General features: G+C 50.2%; 1 protein-coding gene across 10 annotated transcripts; it reads right to left on the bottom strand.

Moving 5' to 3' along the window:
• Positions 1 to 268: 268 nt before the first annotated feature.
• Positions 269 to 23,757, bottom strand: HROB (homologous recombination factor with OB-fold). Of its 10 annotated transcripts, none has more exons than XR_002518158.2 (11): positions 23,516 to 23,757; positions 20,699 to 20,749; positions 16,273 to 17,460; positions 13,839 to 13,922; positions 11,480 to 11,620; positions 9,248 to 9,356; positions 8,974 to 9,059; positions 8,501 to 8,626; positions 5,026 to 5,134; positions 4,525 to 4,790; positions 763 to 870 (listed from the first exon to the last, which is right to left on the bottom strand). XR_002518158.2 is itself a non-coding variant. In XM_003913156.5 (10 exons), the coding sequence occupies exons 1-10, from the start codon at positions 23,516 to 23,518 to the stop codon at positions 809 to 811; spliced, it is 1,959 nt and encodes a 652-aa protein (XP_003913205.1). In that variant the 5' UTR covers positions 23,519 to 23,757; the 3' UTR covers positions 269 to 808. The 10 variants fall into 10 exon arrangements, 5 of the variants coding, with proteins under 5 accessions (XP_003913205.1, XP_021784955.1, XP_021784953.1 ...); XR_002518160.1 differs by lacking the exon at positions 23,516 to 23,757 and adding an exon at positions 21,223 to 21,318; XM_003913156.5 differs by lacking the exon at positions 4,525 to 4,790 and having other exon boundaries at positions 269 to 870.
• Between the last annotated feature and the right edge of the window lie 746 nt (positions 23,758 to 24,503).

The raw sequence follows: 24,503 nt of genomic DNA, 5'->3' as shown, positions 1-24,503 counted from the left end.
AGATGGCACCACTGCACTTCAGCCTGGGCAACAGAGTGGGACTCCATCTCAAAAATAAATAAATAAAATAATAACTGGGAAACTGGGTGTGGGGTATGTGGGAACTCTCTGTACTCTCTTTGCAATAAGTCTATAAATTTATAAGTCTAAAACTATATAAAAAAGAAAAAAAAAGAGATAAACAGTTGCCTGAGCCCTTCTGTGGCCACACAGCACTAGCAGGGCAGGCAGGAAGCAGCAGGGGGTGGAAAAGAAAGGGAGGCAGAAGAAGCAGGAGCTGCTTTATTTCAGAACAAGGTACAATAGGCCACACCTCTGTCCTGCACCTGGGAACCTTGGGCACGGATGAGCAGAGCAACCACAGGTCTGAAGAGACAAAGCAGAGGAAGCCTGAGCATGCTCCTCCCCTGTGCAGAGGGGCAGGCCGCCATTGCTGTGGTGTGGCTTCTTCCGGCTCCTCAGCTGTCCAGGGACTAGGGTATTAAGGGGCAAGAAAACCAGGCCCAATATCCTCTAAAGCTAAGCTGAGGCAGGAGAGGGACACCCAAGGCGAGGGTGACATGCCTTTCCTGTTGGCTGGAGAGCCAGTCTCGGGCCAGATTCTGGGGCCAACAGCAAAGGAAAGCCCAAAGTGAGGGCAGCGCAGAGATGAGGGGGCTCTCAGGGAAAACACCCAGGGTGGGAGCAACCACAGAAGCCCCCCGCTGTGTCCACTCTCCAATCATGCTGGCCTTCTTCTCCCCCTTGGACGTGACCAGACACGCCCAGAGCTGCCTGCTCACGGTGCGTGTCCTGTGTTGGGGCAGTCTCAACTACTGGTCCCACAGAAGAATTCCTCAGGAAGCTCACTCAGGAGTCCATCCAGGTCATCTACAGAGAGGGGAATGATGGGTAGCCTTAGTGACAACATCAGGGTTCCGAATGACTCAGGTCCAAAGTTTCTGCCCTTCAGGAGGGCCTGGGCCTGGTTGTACAGCTGGACAGGCAGCTCCTTCAGGCAGTGGTACCCATGCCAATGGGCCTGAGGCTGGCCTGACTTCAATCTTCCCTCTGCTCCCCCTGTACCCATATATGACAAAAGGCAGGGGCGTAATCCCTGGGCCATTCTGATGAGGAAGAGAATTCCCCTGGGACTCACTGATTCCTCTCCTTCCATCCAGTCATAGTGCCAAACAGGAAGGCTTCAGAGGTCACCTAGTGCAACCCTCATTGGCTGAGGGAGAAAGACGGCTAGGAAAAGCCATTAGATGTGTTCAGAGTTGCACAGTTCCTTAATTGGCTTCTCATCTGACAGTGGAAAGTATCACCCCCTTCCTCAAAGTGCCTGTGTTAGACTACAGTTCTCAGATGTGGTACTTATGTCTGAGAACTTGGAAACAGCTGACCTCAATAATCCCTAGCAATATTGTTTACTAGCAGCAGCTAATACTGACTGAGTGCTTGCTGTGTGCCTCAATAACCATTCATAGGTAGGGCATCTCCGGGTAGCTCTTGTTATCAACCCCATTTTACCTGAAACAAGCTTTTAAGAGGTAAAACAACTTGCCCAAGGTGAGCATACTCAGGCTCCATCTGACACCAGAGCCCCTGCTGCCAACTAGAAAACTCCTGCCTACTGGATGGGATCAGAAAACCCTGGGAGTAACTTAGACGTCTGTAAGCTATACCCAAGAGCCTAGCTCTTCATCTGGCAAGAGCACTCAGTAAATATCACTGCTGGAAGGAAGGACAAAAGTTAGTTTGGGGAGCATTCACAATTTCATTATGGCGACTGGCACTGTACCCAGGGAGGTAGGACTGGAATTTGCTTATAACAAAAAAAGTTCCCCTGCATTAACTACACCGTGACTGTCTAGAGAAACACGGTATGAAATGAAGGGGAATGGCAATCGGCTTGGGCTAGGAAACTAGGAATCAGGGTAAGAATCAAGAATCAGTATTTGGGCTGTGTGCGATGGCTCATGCCTATAATCGCAGCACTTTGGGAGGCTGAGGCAGGCGGATCACAAAGTCAGGAGATTGAGACCAGCCTGGCCAACACGGTGAAACCCCGTCTCTACTAAAAACACAAAAATTAGCCGGGTGTGGTGGCACGTGCCTGTAATCCCAGCTACTATGAGGCTGAGGCAGAAGAATTGCTTGAACCAGGGAGGCAGAGGTTGCAGTGATCTGAGATCGCACCACTGCATTCTAGCCTGGGCGACAGGGCAAGACTCCATCTCAAAAAAAAAAAAAAAAAGAATAAGTATTTGTCTTCAGCACTGTTGGGCCACCATTAGTAGCTTCCTGCTCAAAGGTCTGTCCCTACACTGAAGATGTGACACCAGCCCATATATATATATATATATTTTTTTTTTTTTTTTTTCACGACGGGGTGGCTCTCTGTCGCCCAGGCTGGAGTGCAGTGGTGTGATCTCAGCTCACTGCAAGCTCCGCCTCCCGGGTTCACACCAGTCTCCTGCCTCAGCCTCCCGAGTAGCTGGGACTACAGGTGCCCACCACCACGCCCAGCTAATTTTTTATATTTTTAGTAGAGACAGGGTTTCACCGTGTTAGCCAGGATGGTCTCGATATCCTGACCTCATGATCCACTTGCCTTGGCCTCCCAAAGTGCTGGGATTACAGGCGTGAGCCACTGCATCCAGCCCACCAGCCCTAATATTCTATAGTCAATTCTCTGTGACTACCAGCAACCTTCTGGCATTCTGGTGATGCCTTGGCTTGTCTCACAAAGAAAGAGTGCAGGCTCCCAGGCAATGCAAGATTCTAGGATAAGGGACATACGCTTTTTCACAAGATATAATGGCCTTTGTGGTTCATCCATTGGTATACTGTGAATTAGGTAGTGTGAGAACACCTATCTATAATTGTGGGTGGAAACCTACCCAGGGGCCGGGGCAAGACACTGAAGGGCACAAATTGTTCCAGTATAATAAATAAAACAGTTACAATAAGAAAAGTTATACTAGAAATAGGACATAGAGATGACTGTATATGGATATTACCAATCATTAGTTTTTAGTACTAATCTCTGCATTATCATTGTAACCGAGAAAAAAACCAACCAGAAGTGAGCAGAAGACAAGAGTGAAAGTCCTCTGTCACACCCTGATAAGGGCCGCTTGAGGACACCTTGGTCTAGCAATAGCTCCACTGCCTGGGAAGGCACCCGTTACTTAGCAGACCTCGGTCTTGCGGTAGCACCAGTGCCTGGGAAGGCACCCGTTACTTAGTAGACCTTGGTCTTGCGGTAGCTCCAGTGCCTGAGAAGGCACCTGTTACTTAGCAGACCGGGAAAGGGAGTCTCCCTTTCCTTGGGGGAGTTAGAGAACACTCTGCTCCACCAGCTTTTGTGGGAGGCCTGATATCAGCCAGGCGTGCCCGCAGTCATCCAGAGGCTTAAACTTCTCCTTGTGGTGCTGTGCTTCAGTGGGCACGCTCCTTGTCCACTTTATGTTCCGCCTGCAAACCTGGTTCTTCTTTTTTTTTTTTTTTTTTTGAGACGGGAGTCTCGCTCTGTCACCCAGGCTGGAGTGCAGTGGCCGGATCTCAGCTCACTGCAAGCTCCGCCTCCCGGGTTTACGCCATTCTCCTGCCTCAGCCTCCCAAGTAGCTGGGACTACAGGCGCCCGCCAACTCGCCCGGCTAGTTTTTTGTATTTTTTAGTAGAGACGGGGTTTCACCGTGTTAGCCAGGATAGTCTCGATCTCCTGACCTCGTGATCCGCCCGTCTCAGCCTCCCAAAGTGCTGGGATTACAGGCTTGAGCCACCGTGCCCGGCCCCTGGTTCTTCTTTTAAGTTCTTGGAAGATAGCAGTAGCGAATCAGTGAAAGTATTAAAGTCTTTAGGCCGGGACCCTACATCTGGCACCCAACTCTTGTCTTCTGGTCACTTCTTACAATGTCTCTTCAGCTCCTGACTCTGTATTGGCTGGTCCTTTTCTTGGTTACAATGATAATGCAGAGATTAGTACTAAAAACTAATGATTGGTAATATCCATATGTAATCATCTCTATATCCTATTTCTAGTATAACTTTTCTTATTCTATTTTCTTTATTATACTGGAACAGTTTGTGCCTTCAGTCTCTTGCCTTGGCACCTGGGTAGGTTTCTGCTCACAAATAATCCTGTAAACTTTGGGGCCAGACAGGATTGAATTTTTGGAATTGAAAAGCTAAAGACCAGGCTGGGCGTGGTAGGTCATGCCTCTAATCCCAGTACTCTGGCAGGCAGAGACAGAAGGATCACTTGAGCCCCAGGAGTTCGAGACCAGCCTCGGCAACATGGCAAAACTGTCTCTACAAAAAATTTAAAAATTGCTGGGCATAGTGGCACATGGCTGTAGTCCCAGCTACTTGGGAGGCTAAGATGGGAGGGCTGCTTGAGCCTGCGAGGCTGAGGCTACAGTGAGCCGTGTTCATAACACTACACTCCAGCCTGGGCAACAGAATGAGACCCGTCTCAAAAATTAAAATAAAAATACAAAAAGCTAAAACTAGATCATGAATGGTGTTAGTTTCACCTGGGTGATGTTGCCTCCTGAGGAAGCAGCTGGCCCAACCACAAGGGGTCTGCATTTGGGCCTCTCTGGTTTGTAGCCTGGTTCTCCCAAAAACCACGTGGACGTCTGACTCCTCAGCACTCCTCTAAGGTTAGTCAGGATGGGAAATCTGCCTCTGTGGTCCGGTCGTCAGCCCACGGAGGACTCAGAGTGTGGCACAAAGATAGCGCCTGTCCATCTGGACAGGGGATGGTGATGTTTCCTCCTTGTGGCTGATGGCACATAACCTGAAAATGGGGGAAACCTGTGGATGACGCTTTGTTTTATGCGGCCCCATCACACTGTTAATGAGTTTGTGGCCTGCAGCCTTGTCAAACAAGACACTGTATCTGATTTCTGTAAGATTATATAAGATCCAAAGATTCATGGAAAGAGGAACAAGATGTAGCCAGGAAGATTCTGGTTCAGCTATTCAACAGGAAATTGAACCTCTCTTGCTCCCAGATGGGCTGACTGCCTTACCTGCTTCTGGGAGTTCTTCCTCAGGGGACGCCTCTGCCTCTAGTTTCTGTGCTGTTCTGAAGACTTCCTCGGGCTTTGCAGCCACATCATGCTGGAAGCTCCCTGAATCCTGGGGACAGAGGATCTGGTTACCAATGCCTGTGACCCTGAAATCCCTTCAGGTGGCATCATCTCTACCCAGACAACCTCAAAGGAACAGTGGGGGGCTCAGGAAAGAAACATGATGGGGCCAGGTGTGGTGGCTCACACCTGTAATCCCAGCACTTTGGGAGGCCAAGGCCAGTGAATCATTTGAGGTCAGGAGTTCGAGACCAGCCTGGCCAACATGGTGAAACCACGTCTCTACTGAAAATACAAAAACAGAGCCGGGCATAGTGGTGCGCGCCTGTAATCCTAGCTACTCGGGAGGCTGAGGCATGAGAATCGCTTGAATCCAGGAGGCAGAGGTTGCAGTGAACCGATATCGTGTCACTGCACTCCAACCTGGGTAACAGAGTGAGACCCTCTCTGCAAAAAGAAAGAAAGAAAGAAAGAAATATGATGGAAGAGTATATGATGGAAGAGTATGGCAGGGGCCAGCCACCCAGGCCCATGCTGAAGGGAGGGAGCTGAAACACCAAACACCCAAAGCAGCAGATAATAAAACAAAACAAAACAAAACCTCTTTTGGCTGATTTTCTTTTCTAGTTCTGTTGGTATCTGATGTTTTAGGGATTCTATATAACTAGAGCAGACAGTGAAGAGGTCATTCAGAAATACATTGAGTTAACCTGAGATTTAAAATTAGCTGTTAACAATCCCCAAAGGAATATATAGCTAATATATGGGCAGGTAAGTAAAACTGATAATTAAAGCCAGGCACGGTGGCTGATACCTGTAATCCCAGCACTTTGGGAGGCCAAGGCAGGAGGATCACTTGAGGTTGGGAGTTTGAGAGTAGCCTGGCCAATATGGTGAAACCCCATCTCTACTAAAAATACAAAAACTAGGCCAGGCGTGGTGGCTCACGCCTGTAATCCCAACACTTTGGGAGGCCAAGGCAGGCGGATCACAAGGTCAGGAGTTCGAGACCAGCCTGACCAACATAGTGAAATCCGTCTCTACTAAAAATACAAAAATTAGCCAGGTGTGGTGGCGTTCACCTGTAATCCCAGCTACTCAGGAGGCTGAGGCAGGAGAATCACTAGAACCCAGGAGGTGAAGTTGCAGTGAGCTGAGAACACACCACTGCACTCCAGCCTGGGTGACAGAGTGAGACTCCATCTCAAAAAACTAAATAAGTACTGGTAATTAAATGGTCAACCATGCTTAGCCCTAGGAAATAGGAGTGGGGAAGGCTGGGATCCATTTTTCGCTTATTCTGTGCTATTTTCATTTATTTCTTCTTTTTTTTTTTTTTTTTTGAGACACCGTCTCGCTCTGTCGCCCAGGCTGGAGTGCAGTGGCACAATCTCGGCTCACTGCAAGCTCTGCCTCCCGAGTTGAGGCCATTCTCCTACCTCAGCCTCCCAAGTAGCTGGGACTATAGGTGCACACCACCATGCCCAGCTAATTTTTTTGTATTTTTAGTAGAGACAGGGTTTCACCATGTGAGCCAGGATGGTCTCGATCTCCTGACCTTGTGATCCACCTGCCTCGGTCTCCCAAAGTGTTGAGATTACAGGCGTGAGCCACCACGCCCAGCCTATTTTGATTTATTTCAATGAGTATAGATAATTTGAAATTTAAAAGAAAAATAGGCCGGGCGCGGTGGCTCAAGCCTGTAATCCCAGCACTTTGGGAGGCCGAAACGGGCGGATCACGAGGTCGGGAGATCGAGACCATCCTGGCTAACACGGTGAAACCCCGTCTCTACTAAAAAATACAAAAAACTAGCCGGGCGAAGTGGCGGGTGCCTGTAGTCCCAGCTACTCGGGAGGCTGAGGCAGGAGAATGGCGTGAACCCGAGAGGAGGAGCTTGCAGTGAGCTGAGATCCGGCCACTGCACTCCAGCCTGGGTGACAGAGCAAGACTCCGTCTCAAAAAAAAAAAAAAAAAAAAAGAAAAATAGGCCGAGCACAGTGGCTTATGCCTATAATCCCAGCACTTTGGGAGGCCGAGGCAGGCCGATCAACTGAGGTCAGGAGTTCAGGACCAATCTGGCCAATATGGCGAAACTGTCTCTACTAAAAATATAAAAACAATTAGCTAGGCATGGTGGCATGTGCCTGTAGTCCTAGCTGTTTGGGAGGCTGAGCTGGGAGAATCACTTGAATCTGGAAGGCAGAGGTTGCAGTGAGCCAAGGTCACGCCGCTGCACCCTGGCCTGGGTGACAGAGCAAAACTCTGTCTCAAAAAAAAAAAAAAAAAAAAAAAAGGGCCAGGCGCGGTGGCTCAAGCCTGTAATCCCAGCACTTTGGGAGGCCGAGACGGGTGGATCATGAGGTCAGGAGATCGAGACCATCCTGGCTAACACGGTGAAACCCCGTCTCTACTAAAAAATACAAAAAACTAGCCGGGTGAGTTGGCGGGCGCCTGTAATCCCAGCTACTCGGGAGGCTGAGGCAGGAGAATGGTGTAAACCCGGGAGGCGGAGCTTGCAGTGAGCTGAGATCCAGCCACTGCACTCCAGCCCGGCGACAGAGCGAGACTCTGTCTCAAAAAAACAAAACAAAACAAAACAAAACAAAACAAAAAAAGAAAAAGAAAGGGTTTGGAAGTGGGGAGATTTAGAGAAAATGGAGGGGCTAAGGGGAAAGATGAGGAAAATGGAAGTGGAAAGTTGGAGCTTAGACGAAAACCTCTAAGGTGACTAGAGGTCATCAAGTCAAACGTACCACAGATGAAGCAACAGCAAGGGAAGCGACAGGACTTGCCCAAGGTCACAGTACACGTTTTCAGTACACAAGATCCCAGGAAGGTGGTGGGGGCAGGGCATGTCAAGCCCAGGCTCTGCACTCTTACCCTGGAGTGCATCTGCCTGGAAGCCCATGCTCACCTCCCATAAATGCCAAATGCTTGTCTCAGTTCCTAAAGAGGATGTCCCCACCAGTGTTCTGTGCAGCTTTCCCCTAACTTAGCAGAGGCAGACGCCAAGAGGGAAGACACAGAGCAGGTGCTGGCTCACCTGACAGGCCACTTGTAGCTCACTGTTCTCCACACTGCCACCTGTAGCAGATCTGACCCTCAGTCATTTACTGCCGCCACCCCCTGGGGGGCCCTCTACTTGGTTAGTTCTCAAGTGACTCCTATCCTCTCAGATGTTCAAGCCTGCCATCAGATGCTCAGGGATCACCAAGAAGCCAGCTGCTCCTCTAGGTATTGTTACTGAGCCATCTGCCAGGCGGCCAGATGAGGGATAGGAGATGGTCCTGTCCCCAAAGATACCTTTTCACCTCAGAGCACCTGCTCCCCAGGGTGGAAGAGAGGAAGAAATCAGAAGATCCAGGCAGAAGGAGGGCCCTACCAGTCCCCTGTTCCATCCTGCTCCTCTTACCTTGGGAAAGGGCTGAGATGGCTTGAGGAAGCTCCCATCCCCAGAATCCAGGCTGTAAATATGGACCAGGTTGTTGGGTGTCACGTTGAGGTAGTGATTTCGAAGTGAAGGAGAAAACACTCCAATCTAGAGTCAAGGAAAGGGAAGGTCAGTGTCCTGATAGAGCACTGGGAGCTGCCAGATGGCCACCTGGCTCCCACCTGCTTTTCACTTGGTGTCCTCTGCCTAGCCTTGGTGCCAGAGAACCATTTGCCACACTCTCCCCTCAACACAACCCTCCACCCCCATCCACCTTGAAGAATGGGAGCCAGCTCAAGGGCTGCAGGCCTTCCCTCAGCTCCTCAAGCCAGGGCCTAGCAATGGTTCAGCTACTCCATGCCTGGTGTTGTAGAGGAAGGCAGCCAGACAGGTAAGGAGACAGACACTGGGGGCTCTATCCAGGTGGCAGTGGTGTAGACAGCTGCTCCCCATACCTGCTTCAGCAGCAGCACTGAGCCAGGCTTCAGCTCATTCTGGCGCGTCTCCAGCAGCAACCTGTGCACTGTCCCCTGCATCTCTCCTGCAAATACCACATGGCTCATCAGTCTCGGGGTCAAGGGCAGCACAGCAACTGGTATGGGCCCTGGCTGGGAAGTGGGCTGCTCGCTGCCTCAGTTTTCCTGTCTGCAAAGGGAGAGGGTGATTCCTCCTCATTTCCTGTCCTCAATGGAGCCCACTCATCAGACAATCTAGGACCTAATTCCTTACCCGTGGGGTCTTTGAAAACCACACTGGCGTCCATTGTGCTCCGAGTCAGGGACTTGATCATCACCGCCATATTGGGAACCTTGTTCCTAGGAAGCTGCTTCAGGGCTGCCTGTTTACAAGGAGAGGCATATACTGAGCCTTCTATGGCCCACCTGTGACTTCCCAGGTCTCCAAGTGTGCCAGGGAAACCGGGGGTAGGAGGGGTCAGAGTATAGTTATAGTGATGATCTTCTTGTGGAGGACAAAGAGGTATCCCATCTGTCTCTCTGGCAGACCTAGAGCTGGGAGGTCCTTCATTTCTCTCCCCTGCCTCCTTTCTTTTTTGTTTGGGTTTTTTATTTATTTATTTTTAAATTTTGGGGTTTTTTTTCTTTTGAGACGGAGTTTCGCTCTTTTGCCCAGGCTGGAGTACAGTGGCACAATCTTGGCTCACTGCAACCTCCGCCTTCTGGTTTCAAGCGATTCTCCTGCCTCAGGCTCCCGAGTAGCTGGGATTACAGGTGCCCACCACCAGGCCCAGCTGATTTTATTTTTAGTAGAGATGGGGTTTCACCATGTTGGCCAGGCTTGTCTTGAACTCCTGACCTCGTGATCCACCCGCCTCGGCCTCCCAAAGTGCTGAGATTACAGGCATGAGCCACTGCACCCGGCCTATTTTTTTATTTTTGAGATGAAGTCTTGCTCTGTCGCCCAGGCTGGAGTACAGTGGTACGACCTTGGCTCACTGCAACCTCCGCCTCCGGGTTCAAGTGATTCTCCAGCCTCAGCCTCCCGAATAGCTGGAATTACAGGCTTGTGCCACCATGCCTGGCTAATTTTTGTATTTTCAGTAGAGATGGGGTTTCACCATGTTGGCCAGGCTGGTCTCAAACTCCTGACCTCAACTGATCTGCCCGCCTCACCCTCCCAAAGTGCTGGGATTACAGGCATGAGCCACCGCGCCCGGCTTATTTTTTTATTTTTGAGATGGAGTCTTGCTCTGTCGCCCAGGCTGGAGTACCGTGGCGCGACCTTGGCTCACTGCAACCTCCGCCTCTGGGTTCAAGCTATTCTCCAGCCTCAGCCTCCCGAGTAGTTGGAATTACAGGCGTGTGCCACCAAGCCTGGCTAATTTTTGTATTTTCAGTAGAGATGGGGTTTCCCCATGTTGGCCAGGCTGGTCTCGAACTCCTGACCTCAAGTAATCTGCCCGCCTCAGCCTCCCAAAGTGCTGGGATTACAGGCGTGACCCAACCCGCCTGGCCTGTTTTTTTTTTTTTTTTTTTGAGACGGAGTTTCACTCTTGTTGCCCAGGCTGGAGTGCAATAGTGCATCTTGGCTCACCGCAACCTCTGCCTTCCAGGTTCAAGCAATTCTCCTGCATCAGCCTCCCGAGTAGCTGGGATTACAGGCATGTGCCAACATGCCCGGCTAATTTTGTATTTTTAGTAGAGACAGAGTTTCTCCAGGTTGGTCAGGCTGGTCTTGAACTCCTGACCTCAGGTGATCCATCCGCCTTGACCTCCTAAGATTATAGGTGTGAGCCACCATGCCCAGCCTTGGGTTTTTTTTAAAGGAGACAAGGTCTCGCTCTATTGCCCAGGCTGGAGTGCAGTGGCATGATCATAGTTCACTGTAGCCTAAACCTCCTAAGATCAAGTAATCCTCTGGCCTCAGCCTCCCTAGTAGCTGGGACTATAAGGCATGCGCCACCACATCCAGCTAATTCATTTTTTTTTTTTTTGCATTTTTTTGTAGAGACAGGGTCTTGCTTTGTTGCCCAGCCTGGTTTCGAACTCCTGACCTTTGTGATCCTTCCACCTCGGCCTCCCAAAATGCTGGGATTACAGGTGTGAGCCACTGCATCCAGCACTTTCGTTTATATATGTTTACACAGTGTTCCATCATAGCAGTCACAGGCAGGGATATGTTGGCACAAGTACTGGCATGTCTCTGCACAACCCTTAACCACTGGGGAGATTTGAGGGTGGCAGTGTGCTCACCCCACCCCATCCGGGGCCTGGAAGGGCAGAAGCATGCCATAACCCACGCTCTCCTTCCACCTGGGCCCAATCCTATGGATGACAGTGAAAAGGTCGGTCAGTGGAAGATACAACCAAAGGGACTTTGTGCTGCTGCTCGTATAGGGTACGAGGGAGCAAACAGCCCCTTCCTAAGGTGGAGTAGGGCAGTAGGTCAGATAGAGGGATTAAAACGGTCTTTCCTATGGGTCTCAGCACCCAGAATCCTTACCTTGCGCAGCACCATGACAATGCTGTAGGTACAGAGGAAGCAGTTAGGGTCTCTCTCATCCAGGCCTAGCGCAGATTTCATGGTCAGCCAGGGCCCTCGCCCAAAATCCTCCTCCACGGATGCCTGGGAACTAGCAACAATCTGGTACCACAGAGCAGAGGGGGAGCCTGTATGAATAGGTCTACCTTGCTACAGACTGTTGATTGAAACAGGGTGGAAGGATGAGAGAGGAAAGGCAAATCCCCTCGGAAAAACTGTAGTACAATGGCCACAATCTCTCCTCTCATTTATCTCCAAGGCCAGAAAATGGCATGTGAAATCTTTTTTTTTTTTTTTTTGAGACAAAGTCTCGCTCTGTCACCCAGGCTGGAGTGCTCACTGCAACCTCCGCCTCCCAGGTTCACGCCATTCTCCCTCCTCAGCCTCCCGAGTAGCTCAGACTACAGGCGCCTGCCACCATGCCTGGCTAATTTTTTGTATTTTTAGTAGAGATGGGATTTCACTATTCACAGGATGGTCTCGATCTCCTGACCTTGTGATCCGCCTGCCTTGGCCTCCCAAAGTGATGGGATTACAGGCATGAGTCACCGCACCCAGCCTCTTTATTTTTTCTTTTTCTTTTTTTTCTGATTGCTTTGGCATTTGAAGCATGTGATAATCTTGTTGCATATCACAGCTTTCATTCAGCAGATACTCTTTTTTTTTCCTTTGTAAAATCAGGTCCTATCTGCAAGACTAGGTACGAAAAACAAATTTTTAATAAAATCAGCTCCTGGGCCAGGCACAGTGGCTCACACCTGTTATCCCAGCACTTTGGGAGGCCGAGGCAGGTGGATCACCTGAAAACAAGAGTTCGAGGCCGGGCGCGGTGGCTCAAGCCTGTAATCCCAGCACTTTGGGAGGCCGAGGCGGGCGGATCACGAGGTCAGGAGATCGAGACCATCCTGGCTAACATGGTGAAACCCTGTCTCTACTAAAAATACAAAAAACTAGCCGGGCGTGGTGGCGGGCGCCTGTTGTCCCAGCTACTCGGAGGCTGAGGCAGGAGAATGGCCTGAACCTGGGAGGCAGAGCTTGCAGTGAGCCGAGATCGCGCCACTGCACTCCAGCCTGGGTGACACAGCGCGAGACTCCGTCTCAAAAAAAAAAAAAAAAAAAAAAGAGTTCGAGACCAGCCTAGCCAACATGGTGAAACCTCCTCTCTACTAAAAATACAAAAATTGGCTGGGCACAGTGGCTAACACCTGTAATCCCAGCACTTTGGGAGGCTGAGGCGGGCAGATCACGAGGTCAGGAGATGGAGACTATCCTAGCTAACACAGTAAAACCCCGTCTCTACTAAAAATACAAAAGTTAGCCGGGCATGGTGGCACGCGCCTGTAGTCCCAGTTACTCGGGAGGCTGAGGCAGGAGAATAGCTTGCACCCAGGAGGCAGAGGTTGCAGTGAGCCAAGATCACGCCACTGCACTCCAGCCTGGGCGACAGAGCGAGAATCTGTCTCAAAAAAATTAAAATAACATAAAATAAATAAATAAATAAATAAATAAATAAAATATAAAATAAAAAAATAAAATAAAATAAAATAAAAAAATAAAATAAAATCAGTTCCTGACTTTAACTTCATTGAAGCAGAAGGCTATCCAAGCTTATTTTTTGTAACAGACTCAAAAAGTCTTAGGGATAGGGATCCACCGCATATATTTATAGGCTTCCAGAGTGGCTTAGCCATTTTGAAACCAGTCATATTTTATTTGGGATGCTTCTAGCTTTAACAATTAACCTTCTTACATTAATACATGCTTCGAATCCAGAGAGTATTTGCTGCTTTGGATCTGAAATGGACTGGCGGATCTGTGGAGCTACAGCAGAGAAAAAATACTGGGGAGAATTAAAAGCAAAACTGGGTTTGAGGGCAGAGCAGGTCAACCAGAATCCCAAGGAGGAGGGAAGCTGGGTCTCACCCACCAAAGGGAACCCAGCAAAGGCAAGAGAAGGCAGATCCCTCCTAGCTCGGTTGTCAGAAACCTGAGAGTAAGGGCTCCTGAGACACAATCTCATACTACTTATCACAGTCTCCTCCCCTGGGGGAAGCTGGAGCTAGCTGGGCCTTTGTTTCTTAGATGGGAAAGAAGGCTGGACCCATGGCACCAGATAATACCTACCTGGCACCAGGACAGGCTTCGCTTAATGCCAGTAAAATTGCTGCCTCCCCCAACTACCTGCCTCAAATGCCTTTTAGTGTGTGACACCAGCAAACAGGCCTAACAGCATCAGCTCTTGATATTTAACTCCTGAAACACACGGGGATGCCCCTCACTCTCAAATCACACCCAGAAAGTTAACAGTTGCATAAGTTACCTCTGTCTGGAATTTAGCCAGAGCACCATGGGTCGGAGTTTGGGGTGTGGAAACCATGATGTCCTCCAGACTTCTCCCACTCTGCTAAGAGGGGAGAGAAGGAGAAGGTGAGAGCAAGCTCAGCAACTGTTATTTACAAGTACAGCTTTTTGTCTGGATTACATAATGAGTTCAGGAAATGATCAGAGACAATTAACACATATTACATCTCTCCTAACAAAGTCTCAGGAGCCTCTTTGGCAGCTCAAAAAAGATACTTTGGGGATTGGTTTGGAAATGTGAGGAAGCTGGAGCTAGCCCAGGCACAAAAACCAGGGCTGCCTGAAGGGGGCAGTGACCCAAATAGAGAGGCCTGGCCAGGCGCCCGGTGGCTCATGCCTGTAATCCCAGCACTTTGGGAGGCTGAGGCAGGTGGATCACCTGAGGTCAGGAGTTCGAGACCAGACTGGCCAACATGGAGAAACCCTGTCTCTACCAAAAATACAAAAATTAGCCAGGCGTGGTGGCGCATGCCTGTAATTCCAGCTACTCGGGAGGCTGAGGCAGGAGAATCACCTGAAGCCGGGGAGCAGAGGTTGCAGTGAGCCAAGATTATGCCACTGCACTCCAGCCTGGGTGACAGAGCAAGACTCTGTCTCAAAAAGAAAAAGAAAAATTGAGAAGCCTGTGATGAGCAAAGGGGCAGCTTTCCCCAGTCCTAACCCTTTCCTCCAGGAAGATCCAGCCCAGGAGGAACATAGACAGCCTCTTTGGATGTCTGCTAACGTGCTAGGGAAGAGCAAGTAACAGGCAGAAATTGTTTCAAACACCCTTAAAATGGGAGGAAGAGGGCATACCTATCACAACCAGTCCAGATCCTCAGAGTCCAATTATCTGGGATCTGATCCAAGATTAGTTTAATCCAAGTCTCACCAGGGCTGTCTCGTTTTCAGCCCCAGCTTCCCCACACCTGCCACAATGAACTGTTCTGTGGATCTGAGCGCACCTTGCTCTTCTGCCTCTGTGCCTTTACATATGCTCTTCCCTGCCTTCCCACTGCCAGAACATCCACAGAGCACAGCTCCCGCTCCGCCACACACCTGTTAACCTCCTACTCATCCATCCAAAGCCCACTCAGCAAGCCTAAGGCAGAGCCAGTGTCTCCCCAGCACCCAGAGAATGACCCCTATTCACACTGTGCACTTCGTGCATGTTTGTTTGTTTGCATCTGTTTCTTCCATTTCACTGTAAGCTCTTCAGGACAGGAACTATTTCTTTTAATCTCTGTATTCTCAGTTCCAAGCAAATTGTCCAACACATAGGAAGTCCTTAAATGCACATGATAAATGACGAGTTGATGGGTGCTGACGAGTTGATGGGCGCAGCACACCAACATGGCACAAGTATACATATGTAACAAACCTGCATGTTGTGCACATGTACCCTAGAACTTAAAGTATAATAAAAAAAAAAAATGCACATGAATGACTTCCTGCCCTAGTACATACCTGTAGTCCCAGCTACATGGGAGGCTGAGGCAGGAGAATGGCTTGAGCCCAGTTTAGGACCAGCCTGAGCAACATAGCCAGTCTCTAATTCTTAAAAAAAAGGAAAAGAGGGTCAGGCGTGGTGGCTCACGCCTGCAATCCCAGCATTTTGGGAGGCCGAGGCAGGCAGATCACTTGAGGTCAGGAGTTCAAGACCAGCCTGGCCAATATGGTGAAACTCTGTCTCTACTAAAAATACAAAAATTAGCCAGGCATGGTGGCGGGGGCCTGTAGTCTGCTATTCAAGAGGCTGAGGCAGAAGAATCGCTTAAACCCAGGAGGCAGAGGTTTTAGTGAACTGAGATCGCGCCGCTGCACTCCAGCCTGGGCGTCGCAGCAAGACTCCATCTCAAAAACAGGAAAAAAAGGAAAAGAAAATTATGATGTCCTCAGAGCCTTAAGCACTTCTTTCACGGTGGATTTTCTTTTTTTTTTTTTTTTTTTTTTGAGACGGGGTCTCGCTCTGTCATCCAGGCTGGAGTGCAGTGGCCGGATCTCAGCTCACTGCAAGCTCCGCCTCCCGGGTTCACGCCATTCTCCTGCCTCAGCCTCCCGAGTAGCTGGGACCACAGGCGCCCGCCACCTCGCCCGGCTAGTTTTTTGTATTTTTTTAGTAGAGACGGGGTTTCACCGGGTTCGCCAGGATGGTCTCGATCTCCTGACCTTGTGATCCGCCCGTCTCGGCCTCCCAAAGTGCTGGGATTACAGGCTTGAGCCACCGCGCCCGGCCCCACGGTGGATTTTCTAGCATTCAATTCTTCCCTTTTATTTCTCCTACAGCTTTGAAAAGCCTCTCTGCACTTCCTTCCTTCCTTCCCTGCAGGAGGGAAGATATGCTAGGGCTGGACAATGCTGGAACCCTGCTTCTCTCCCTTGCCCCCCAAATCCTAGAAAGTCAGCTCACTCACCTGGTGAGGCAGGATTCCAGCTGGGCCGGGGAAACGGCGAGTTTTGGCTCGGGTGGAGGGATGAGTGGGCTGCTGGGGTGTCCGGCTGGCAGCAGTGACCAGCTGCACCAGGTGGTTGGTGACTATGGGTGTCTGCAGAGCTCCCTGGGGACCCAGGGAGGAATGGGGACCTTTTGGGGTACCAACAGGAGACTCAATGGAAGACAGTGGAGCTTGGGGATGTAAGGGTATCCGAGGAAATAATCCAGAACTAGTCCTTGAGGGAGTAGAACAGCTTGAGTTGGGAGTTCGAGGTCTGTGTAAATGAGCTTTGCCACTTAACCAGGAACTTGGAGACTGGAATGGCTGACAAGGGAAACGATTTTGAGGGCTGCTCTGAATGGTCCCTCTAGCACCTTGGAGAGGCTGAAGTGCTTGAACAGAGGGGCCTTGTGGACAGATTTTCCAGTGGAGTTGCTGAGTGGGAACTGTTAAGGCAGTTGGAACAGGAAGGTGACCCGCAGCACCAGGTCTCAAGGGGGGTCGTGGAGTCCTACATTGGACGACAGGATCTAGAGACTCATCCTGGGCTGACATGATGCCCGCTGTGTGGGTGGCAGGCACGGGCTCCTTCTGGCAAGATCCACTCAGATCAACTAACCAGGCCTTTTTAACCAATACTGAACCCTCCCGCTGCTGGGCAGGCAGCATTGGTGTGGCCTCACTGCTGACTCCACATTCCAGCTCCATGCCAGGCTCCTCCAACTCCATGCTTGCCAGGACTTTATCAAAGTCGTCTTGTTCAGGCCCCTCAAAGCCACCAACTTGCTGCTGTTGGCTCTCAAAGGTGAGTAGGGGGTGTAGGGCTGAGGATTGAGGTCTTGCTGGCTCTCTGAGCACTTCTGTCACTGTCACTCTTCTCTGATTGCCAATCCAGCTGCTGGAAGTAGAGACAGGCCTTAGGGGAGCTGTTCCTATGCATGATGGACGGCTGTCGGCACTGGGCATGCTGGAGGTAGGGAGGCAGAGGTCCAGGTCTGGCAGGCCCAAAGCCTCTGAGGGAGCAGTGGGGTGTAACGGCAGCAGCCTGGAGGACTGTGCCTGCACAGTCTCCTGTGGCCTAGAAGAGACAGGTCTCAGACGCCCAGCATTCACAGGCAGTGAGCCAGCAAACCGGTTCTCTGCATCCTCCACAGCAGACAAGAAATCCTACAAGGAAGCAGAGATGATAGGTCTTGGCATCTGGAAATCAAGAACCCCTCTGCTTTTACTGTTCAGGAACATAGCATGTATGTTTGTGTGTAGACACTTGAAAGAAACCAAAGCATGAGGGTCGGGCATGGTGGCTTATGCCTGTAATCCCAGCACTTTGGGAGGCCAAAGTAGGAGGATCACTTGAGGTCAGGAGTTCCAGACCAGCCAGGCCAACATGGCGAAACCTTGTCTCTACTAAAAATAAAAAAATGAGCTGGGCATGGGGGTGCACACCTGTAATTCTAGCTACTCAGGAGGCTGAGGTAGGAGAATCGCTTAAACTTGAGAGGCAGAGGTTGGCAGTGAGCCAAGATTGTGCCACTGCACTCCAGCCTGGGTGACACAGTAAGACTGTCTCAAAAAAAAAAGAAAGAAAGAAAGAAAGAAAAAGAAAAAGAAACCAAAGCATGAAAGGCAATGGTGGTTTCTCTGTCTCTTACCACCTCTGACCTCACCCATGGGCCTACACAAGGCTCTATCAAAAACACTCCAATCTAAGGCTAAGTCTTCAGGTAGCTTCTCTTTCTTCAGTCTTCATGGGTGGGGAGACGGGCAGTTAGAGGAGGACAGCAGGAGAAGCAAATGTTCCAGGGCACCAAGAAGTCAGACAAATCACCCTAGGTCACACAACAACCATCTCAACGAGACCACTTCCTGATGTCTGGCCTGTTATCTAAACAGGGATCTATCCAGCTGGTCATGCTGCCTGTCCTTAGCTCACTCTTCATCCCCAGTACACACTCGTGTGCTCTCTCTCTCTCTCTCACACACACACACACACACACCACAGAGATAGCTACCCTTCAGTAAGCCAGAGAGGCCTTGGAGCCAGCAAAAAAGGCAGAAGTTAAATATAGCTTTTCAGCCAAGTTAAATAAAGTATGGATTCCAGTTGGGAAGCGAGGTGAGATTGACACCTTCAAGAGCAACAGACCTGTTCTGAGGGTGGTTTTGAGTCAGAACTGCTGATTTAACTGACAGGAGGGTCCCCACCACCCTCACCCTCTGCTGCCGCACTGGATTGTCTGGGCTAGAGAAAGGCTTTTTCCTGCTTTGTGCATTTTTTTTTTTTTTTTTTTTTTTTTGATGGGGGGGGTGGGCTGTTCCCCCGGCTGGTGTGCAGTGGCCGGATCTCAGCTCACTGCAAGCTCCGCCTCCCGGGTTCCCGCCATTCTCCTGCCTCAGCCTCCCGAGTAGCCGGGACTACAGGCGCCTGCCACTGGGCCCGGCTAGTTTTTTGTATTTTTTAGTAGAGACGGGGTTTCACCGTGTTAGCCAGGATGGTCTCGATCTCCTGACCTCGTGATCCACCCGTCTCGGCCTCCCAAAGTGCTGGGATTACAGGCTTGAGCCACCACGCCCGGCCTTGCTTTGTGCATTATTAAGTGAGTCTCATACTCAGGCAGGACCACCATAGAACTCAACAATAATAATAATGACCAGAACTATAGCAGTAATAAAATCCTGATGACTCTGGAGGTTGATGATCTTTTTTCTCCCAAAGAGCTCACTCTCAGACATGATGTCCTCTGCTTTAGGAAGGGGGAAGGGACTGATCTGCCATTTTCAGGGAACAGAAACTTCAGCTGTCAGAGTCCTTTACTAGAGGAAAGTAAATTACTTGCCTAGCAGTCCCATCATCACCTGGTAAGACCCAAGAGGGTCATTTTAACAGTCACCTTTTCAGCCTGTAATCACACATCTCCAAAGCTGAAAGACAAAGACAAGGACACATCTCCTTGACAAAACAGCAGTTGTGAATTATTTGTGAAAACAAAAATCAGGACGGGCCTGCTGGCTCACACCTGTAATCCTAGCACTTTGGGAGGCCTAGGCAGAAGGATCACTTGAGTCAGGAATTCGAGACCAGCCTGGGCAACTTAGTAAGACCCTATCTCTACAAAAAAAATAAAAGTTAGCTGCGCATGGCGGCACACACCTGTAGGCCCAGCTACTGAGGAGGCTGAGGTGGGAGGATCACTTCTGCCTGGGAGGTCGAGGTTGCAGTGAGCCGTGATTGTGCCACTGCACTCCAGCCTGGGTGACAGAAAGAGATCTTGTCTCCAAATAAAGAAAGAAGTTCAGGCCGGGCGCGGTGGCTCAAGCCTGTAATCCCAGCACTTTGGGAGGCCGAGACGGGTGGATCACAAGGTCAGGAGATCGAGACCATCCTGGCTAACACGGTGAAACCCCATCTCTACTAAAAACTACAAAAAACTAGCCGGGCGAGGTGGCGGGCGCCTGTAGTCCCGGCTACTCGGGAGGCTGAGGCAGGAGAATGGCGTGAACCCAGGAGGCGGAGCTTGCAGTGAGCTGAGATCCGGCCACTGCACTGCAGCCTGGGCGACACAGCCAGACTCCGTCTCAAAAAAAAAAAAAAAAAAAAAAAGAAAGAAGTTCACATACTGGGGGCTGCCACAGGCAGGGAGGTAGAGAGCACCAGGAAGAATAGCTAATGCATACTGGGCTTATTACCTAGGTGATGCGATGATCTGTGCAGCAAACCACCATGGCACATGTTTACCTATGTAACAAACCTGCACATGTACCCCTGAACTTAAAATAAATGTTGAAGAAAAGAAAAAAAAGAATTATCCCTGGCTGGGCCATTCCCAGAAATTCCGATTTAATTGGTGTGTGGTAGGGCCTAGACAAGGGTAATTCTAATGTGTGAGCTTTGGATCTAGTCGCACCCCCTATTTTGTGATTAGACAGAGGGAAAGGAAGAAATCTGAGACAGAAGAGCATCCCTCATATTGCAGAAGAGAAAACAGAAGACTAGAGAATAAAGTAACTTGCCCTGATTCACATAGCCAATTGCTGACCCCTGGCCTCCTGCTCTTCAGTAACTATGCTGTCTGTTACATGGTTCTGGCTCTACATACACTGCCTTTCCCACCACAAATATGTTATCACCGAGGTGAATTAAATCAGCTAGATGACACATCTTCCAGGAAAGAGCCCTTATAAATGAAAGGTATGACAATTAGGCAACTCATCTCTCTGGTTTTTTGTTTCTAAGACACTTAAGTAGGTTGTTTACATTTCTCATCACTTCTCAGCATCTCACAGGCAAAAACATACACATATCAACTAAAAGGAGGCTGGTACAGGCTACTCCAAGATGTTCTGAACCTGAGTGTTTATATTTTAAGACTTTATCTGCCACCTCTGATCACCAACACTTCCCTACCTCATCTTCAAACTCCTCTTCCACAGCAAACAGCTTCTGCAAACTGCACGCCTGAAAAGAAAACAAACCAACTGGGGTTGAGAAATACCATTTGCAAGCACATTCTGTCCTCACTGTGCTTCTTCCCAGCACTAACAATACCATCAGATATATTGTTTTCTGTTTGTTTTTGCAATGGCTGGGAAAGGACTAAGGAATGAGAAGAAACGGCATTTTGTTAAAGACTTAAATGATCTAGGGCCGGGCGTGGTGGCTCACGCCTGTAATCCCAGCACTTGGGGAGGCTGAGGCAGGTGGATCTCCTGAGGTCAGGCCTGGCCAACATGAAGAAACCTCGTCTCTATTAAAAATACAAAAGTTAACTGGGCATGGTGGCTCATGCCTGTCATCCCAGCTACTTGGGAGGCTGAGACAGGAGAATTGCTTGAACCCGGGAGGAGGAGCTTGCACTCCAGCCTGGGCAAAAGAGTGAGTCTGTATAAAAAAAAAAAAAAAAAAAGACCTAAGTGTTCTAAAAAACTTACTTAGCTGTGTGTAGTGGCTCATTCCCGCAGTCCCAGCTACTTGGGAGGCTGAGGTGGCTGGATCCCTAGAGTCCAGGAGTTTCAGGCTAGCCTAGGCAACATAGTGAAACCCACTTCTTAGAAAAAGATTTAAACACTTTCTGCCAGGCACGGTGGCTCATGCCTATAATCCCAACACTTTGGGAGGCTAAGGCTGGTGAATCATCTGAGGTCAGGAGTTCGAGACCAGCCTGACTAACATGGTGAAACCCCATCTCTACTAAAAATACAAAATTAGGCCAGGCGTGGTGGCTCACACCTGTAATCCTAGAACTTTGGGAGGCTGAGGTGGGGGCAGATCACAAGGTCAGAAGTTCGAGACCAGCCTGGCCAACATATTGAAACCCTGTCTCTACTAAAAATACAAAAAATTAGCTGAGCGTGGTGGTGGGCACCTGTAATCCCAGCTACTCAGACTCCATCTCAAAAAAAAAAAAAAAAAAAGATTAAAACACTTTCTTGTAACATAATCCACTCAGAACCATCTGCACCAATCCTGGAAGGAAAGAAAGGGGACAAAGGGAAGGCTGCCTAGGGGAGCAATGGCAGTTCTCCAGGACTATGCACATGGGCGTAAACATTTTGTTTTTGTCTTTTTAGACAGGGTCTTGCCCTGTTGCCCAGGTTGGAGTGCAATGGCGAGATCATAGCTCACTGCAGCCTCAATCTCCTAGGCTCAAGTGACCATCCCACCTCAACCTCCTTCGTAACTGGGACTACAGGTGTCCGCCACCATGCTTAGCTAATTTTCTTTTTTTTTTTTTTTCCTTCTTGCTCTGTTACCCAGGCTGGAGTGTAGCAGCACGATCTCAGCTCACTGCAACCTCTACCTCTCCGGTTCAAGCAATTCTTCTGCCTCAGCCTCTCGAGTAGCTGGGATTACAGGCCAAGCCACAATGCCTGGCTAATTTTTTTGTATTTTTAGTTGAGACAGGGTTTCACTATGTTGGCCAGGCTAGTCTTGAACTCCTGACCTTGTGATCTGCCCGCCTTGGCCTCCCAAAGTGCTGGGATTATAGGTGTGAGCCACTGCGCCCAGCCTAATTTTAAAATTTTTGTAGATATAGGGCCTCACTATGTTGCCCAGGCTCGTCTTGAACTCCTGGGCTCAAGTGATCCTCCCACCTTGGCCTCCAAAGTGCTGGGATTATAGGTATCAGCCACAGGCTGTGTTGTGGCTCACTCCTGTAATCGCAGCACTTTGAGAGGCCGAGGCGGGTGCAGCACCTGAGGCCAGGAGTTCAAGAGCAGCCTGGCCAACAAAGTGAAACCTCATCTCTACTAAAAATAGAAATAAATTAGCTGGGGTGGTGGTGCCCGCCTGTAATCCCAGCTTTTTGGGAGTCTGAGGCAGGAGAATTGCTTGAACCTGGGAGGTTGAGGTTGCAGTGAGCGGAGATCGCACCACCGCACTCCAGCCTGGGCCACAGAGTGAGACTCTGTCTCAAAAAAGCAAACAAGCAAACAAACAAAAGTAGGTGTCAGTCGCGGCACCTGGCTTGGGCCTAAGGATTTTGCAATATCCCAAAGGTTTCCCCTGACGAATCTAATGTCAAACATGAGAGAAACTACCATAAATCCAAACACATCCGCAGTGGCATTGTTTCTGTAAATGAAGCCAGTAGTTTCCCTATCTAATCCAAGGCCCAAAAACTAGGGTCCCAGGACAGTAGGATACCCCAGCCCACGGTTCCTTCTTTCTAGCCAGCAGGGCTGCTGTAGCCAGCTCCAGACGAGTGTCAAACCCAGAGCAGAGGTGGTGCCTAATCCCAGATACCAGAGCCGCAGGAACTACAGCTGGCGATACAGTTCCCAAGACTCTAAGGGTCAGAGAGAAAGGGGTGGAGGGGAGGCGGCGGTTGCAGTGAGCCGAGATCGCGCCACTGGACTCCAGCCTGAGCGGCAGAACGAGACTTCGTCCAAAAAAAAAAAGTGGAACGGGTGGGGCGGAGAGGGGAAAGGGATGGACCCAAGCGGTAGTGACGTCTGAGCGCACTGGAAAAGGAGGTTTCCCAGGAGAGTAGGAAGGCAACAGGAGGGAAACTGAGGCCCAGGGGAGAAGAATGCTTTCTCAGGGTCTCCGGCGCGTCCATGACAAGCCCTGCCGAGACCCCAGGTCTCCCGACTCCCCCGAACCTCCATCCAGACCCCGGTCCTGCAGCTTGCCCGGGCGAGGGGCTGGAACCCCACCAGCAGTTCCAGAGGCCAGGGGGGCCCTGCGGCCCGCCGACCCCCAGGCTGGGCGCGGCATTACCATGGCGACGGCCGGTGGGCCTCGGCGGGAAAGTTGGCCCGGCACCCCGAGTCCGGAGAGTCGCCGGGGCCTCGGATACGACCCAGGTGGAAGTCTAGGACTCCGAGGGATAGTGCTCCCAGGGTGGGGTCAGAGGGCAGCGTCTCTGCGATGTAGGGAAAGTCGCCGGAAGACTGGGGGCAGCGCCTCAGACCTCATTCGAAGACGCCGCCACTCGGGCGTCTCCGCCTTCTTAAAGGGGCGGGCATATTTATTCCCCGCCGACACAAAGGTCCTTCTCGCTCTACTCTTCCGCTCTGGTCTTAAAGGGGAAATGGATGGGCTCTCGGTCGCCCCCAAGCGGCTCCTCGGCCCAGTCGGCTGGTTCAGCACTGATTCAGGTGAGATCAGGCCGGGGGAAATCTGGGCCCCATGACGCCTAATCCTGACCCCGCTCCTTTCTTTTCCTTTCTTTTTTTTTTTTTTTTTTTTGAAACTGAATCTCGTTCTGTCGCCCAGGCTGGAGTGCAGTGGCGCGATCTCGGCTCACTGCAACCTCCACCTCTTGGGTTTAATTGATTCTCCTGCTTCAGCCTCCCAAGTAGCTGGTATTGCAGGCGCCCGCCACCACGCCCAGCTAACTTTCCTATTTTTAGTAAAGACGGGGTTTTACCATGTTGGCCAGGCTGGTCTCGAGCTCCTGACCTCAAATGATCCACCTACCTCGGCCTCCCAAAGTGCTAGGATTACAGGCGTGAGCCATTGCACCCGGCCTGGTTTCTTTCTAACATGCAAATGGGATCCTATTTTTCCACTGAAAAGTTCTTCAATCCTTCCCAGTCACTGGAGGATGACATATAAAATCCCCAGGACCTGCAGCGCTCTGGCCTCTGCCTCCCTGCTTTATCTGGTCTCCCAACCAATCAGCATCCCAGTCAGCACCAATCCCTTTCCACACCACTTTTTTTTTTTTTTTTTTTTTTTGTCTGAGACCGAGTCTGGCTGTTGC

This window comes from Papio anubis, chromosome 17 (assembly GCF_008728515.1).
Source record: "Papio anubis isolate 15944 chromosome 17, Panubis1.0, whole genome shotgun sequence".
NCBI lineage: Eukaryota > Metazoa > Chordata > Mammalia > Primates > Cercopithecidae > Papio > Papio anubis.
This window is presented reverse-complemented; position numbering and strand designations above follow the sequence as displayed.

Excerpts from the sequence above, each read along its gene's own strand:
- HROB (XM_021929261.2), bottom strand. The coding sequence starts at position 20,842 with ATGGTATTGTTAGTGCTGGGAAGAAGCACAGTGAGGACAGAATGTGCT. Across the intron at positions 8,627-8,973 it reads CAGTGCTGCTGCTGAAGCAG|ATTGGAGTGTTTTCTCCTTC; the intron begins GTATGGGGAGCA and ends CCTTGACTCTAG. Across the intron at positions 5,135-8,500 it reads CATCTCAGCCCTTTCCCAAG|GATTCAGGGAGCTTCCAGCA; the intron begins GTAAGAGGAGCA and ends CTCTGTCCCCAG.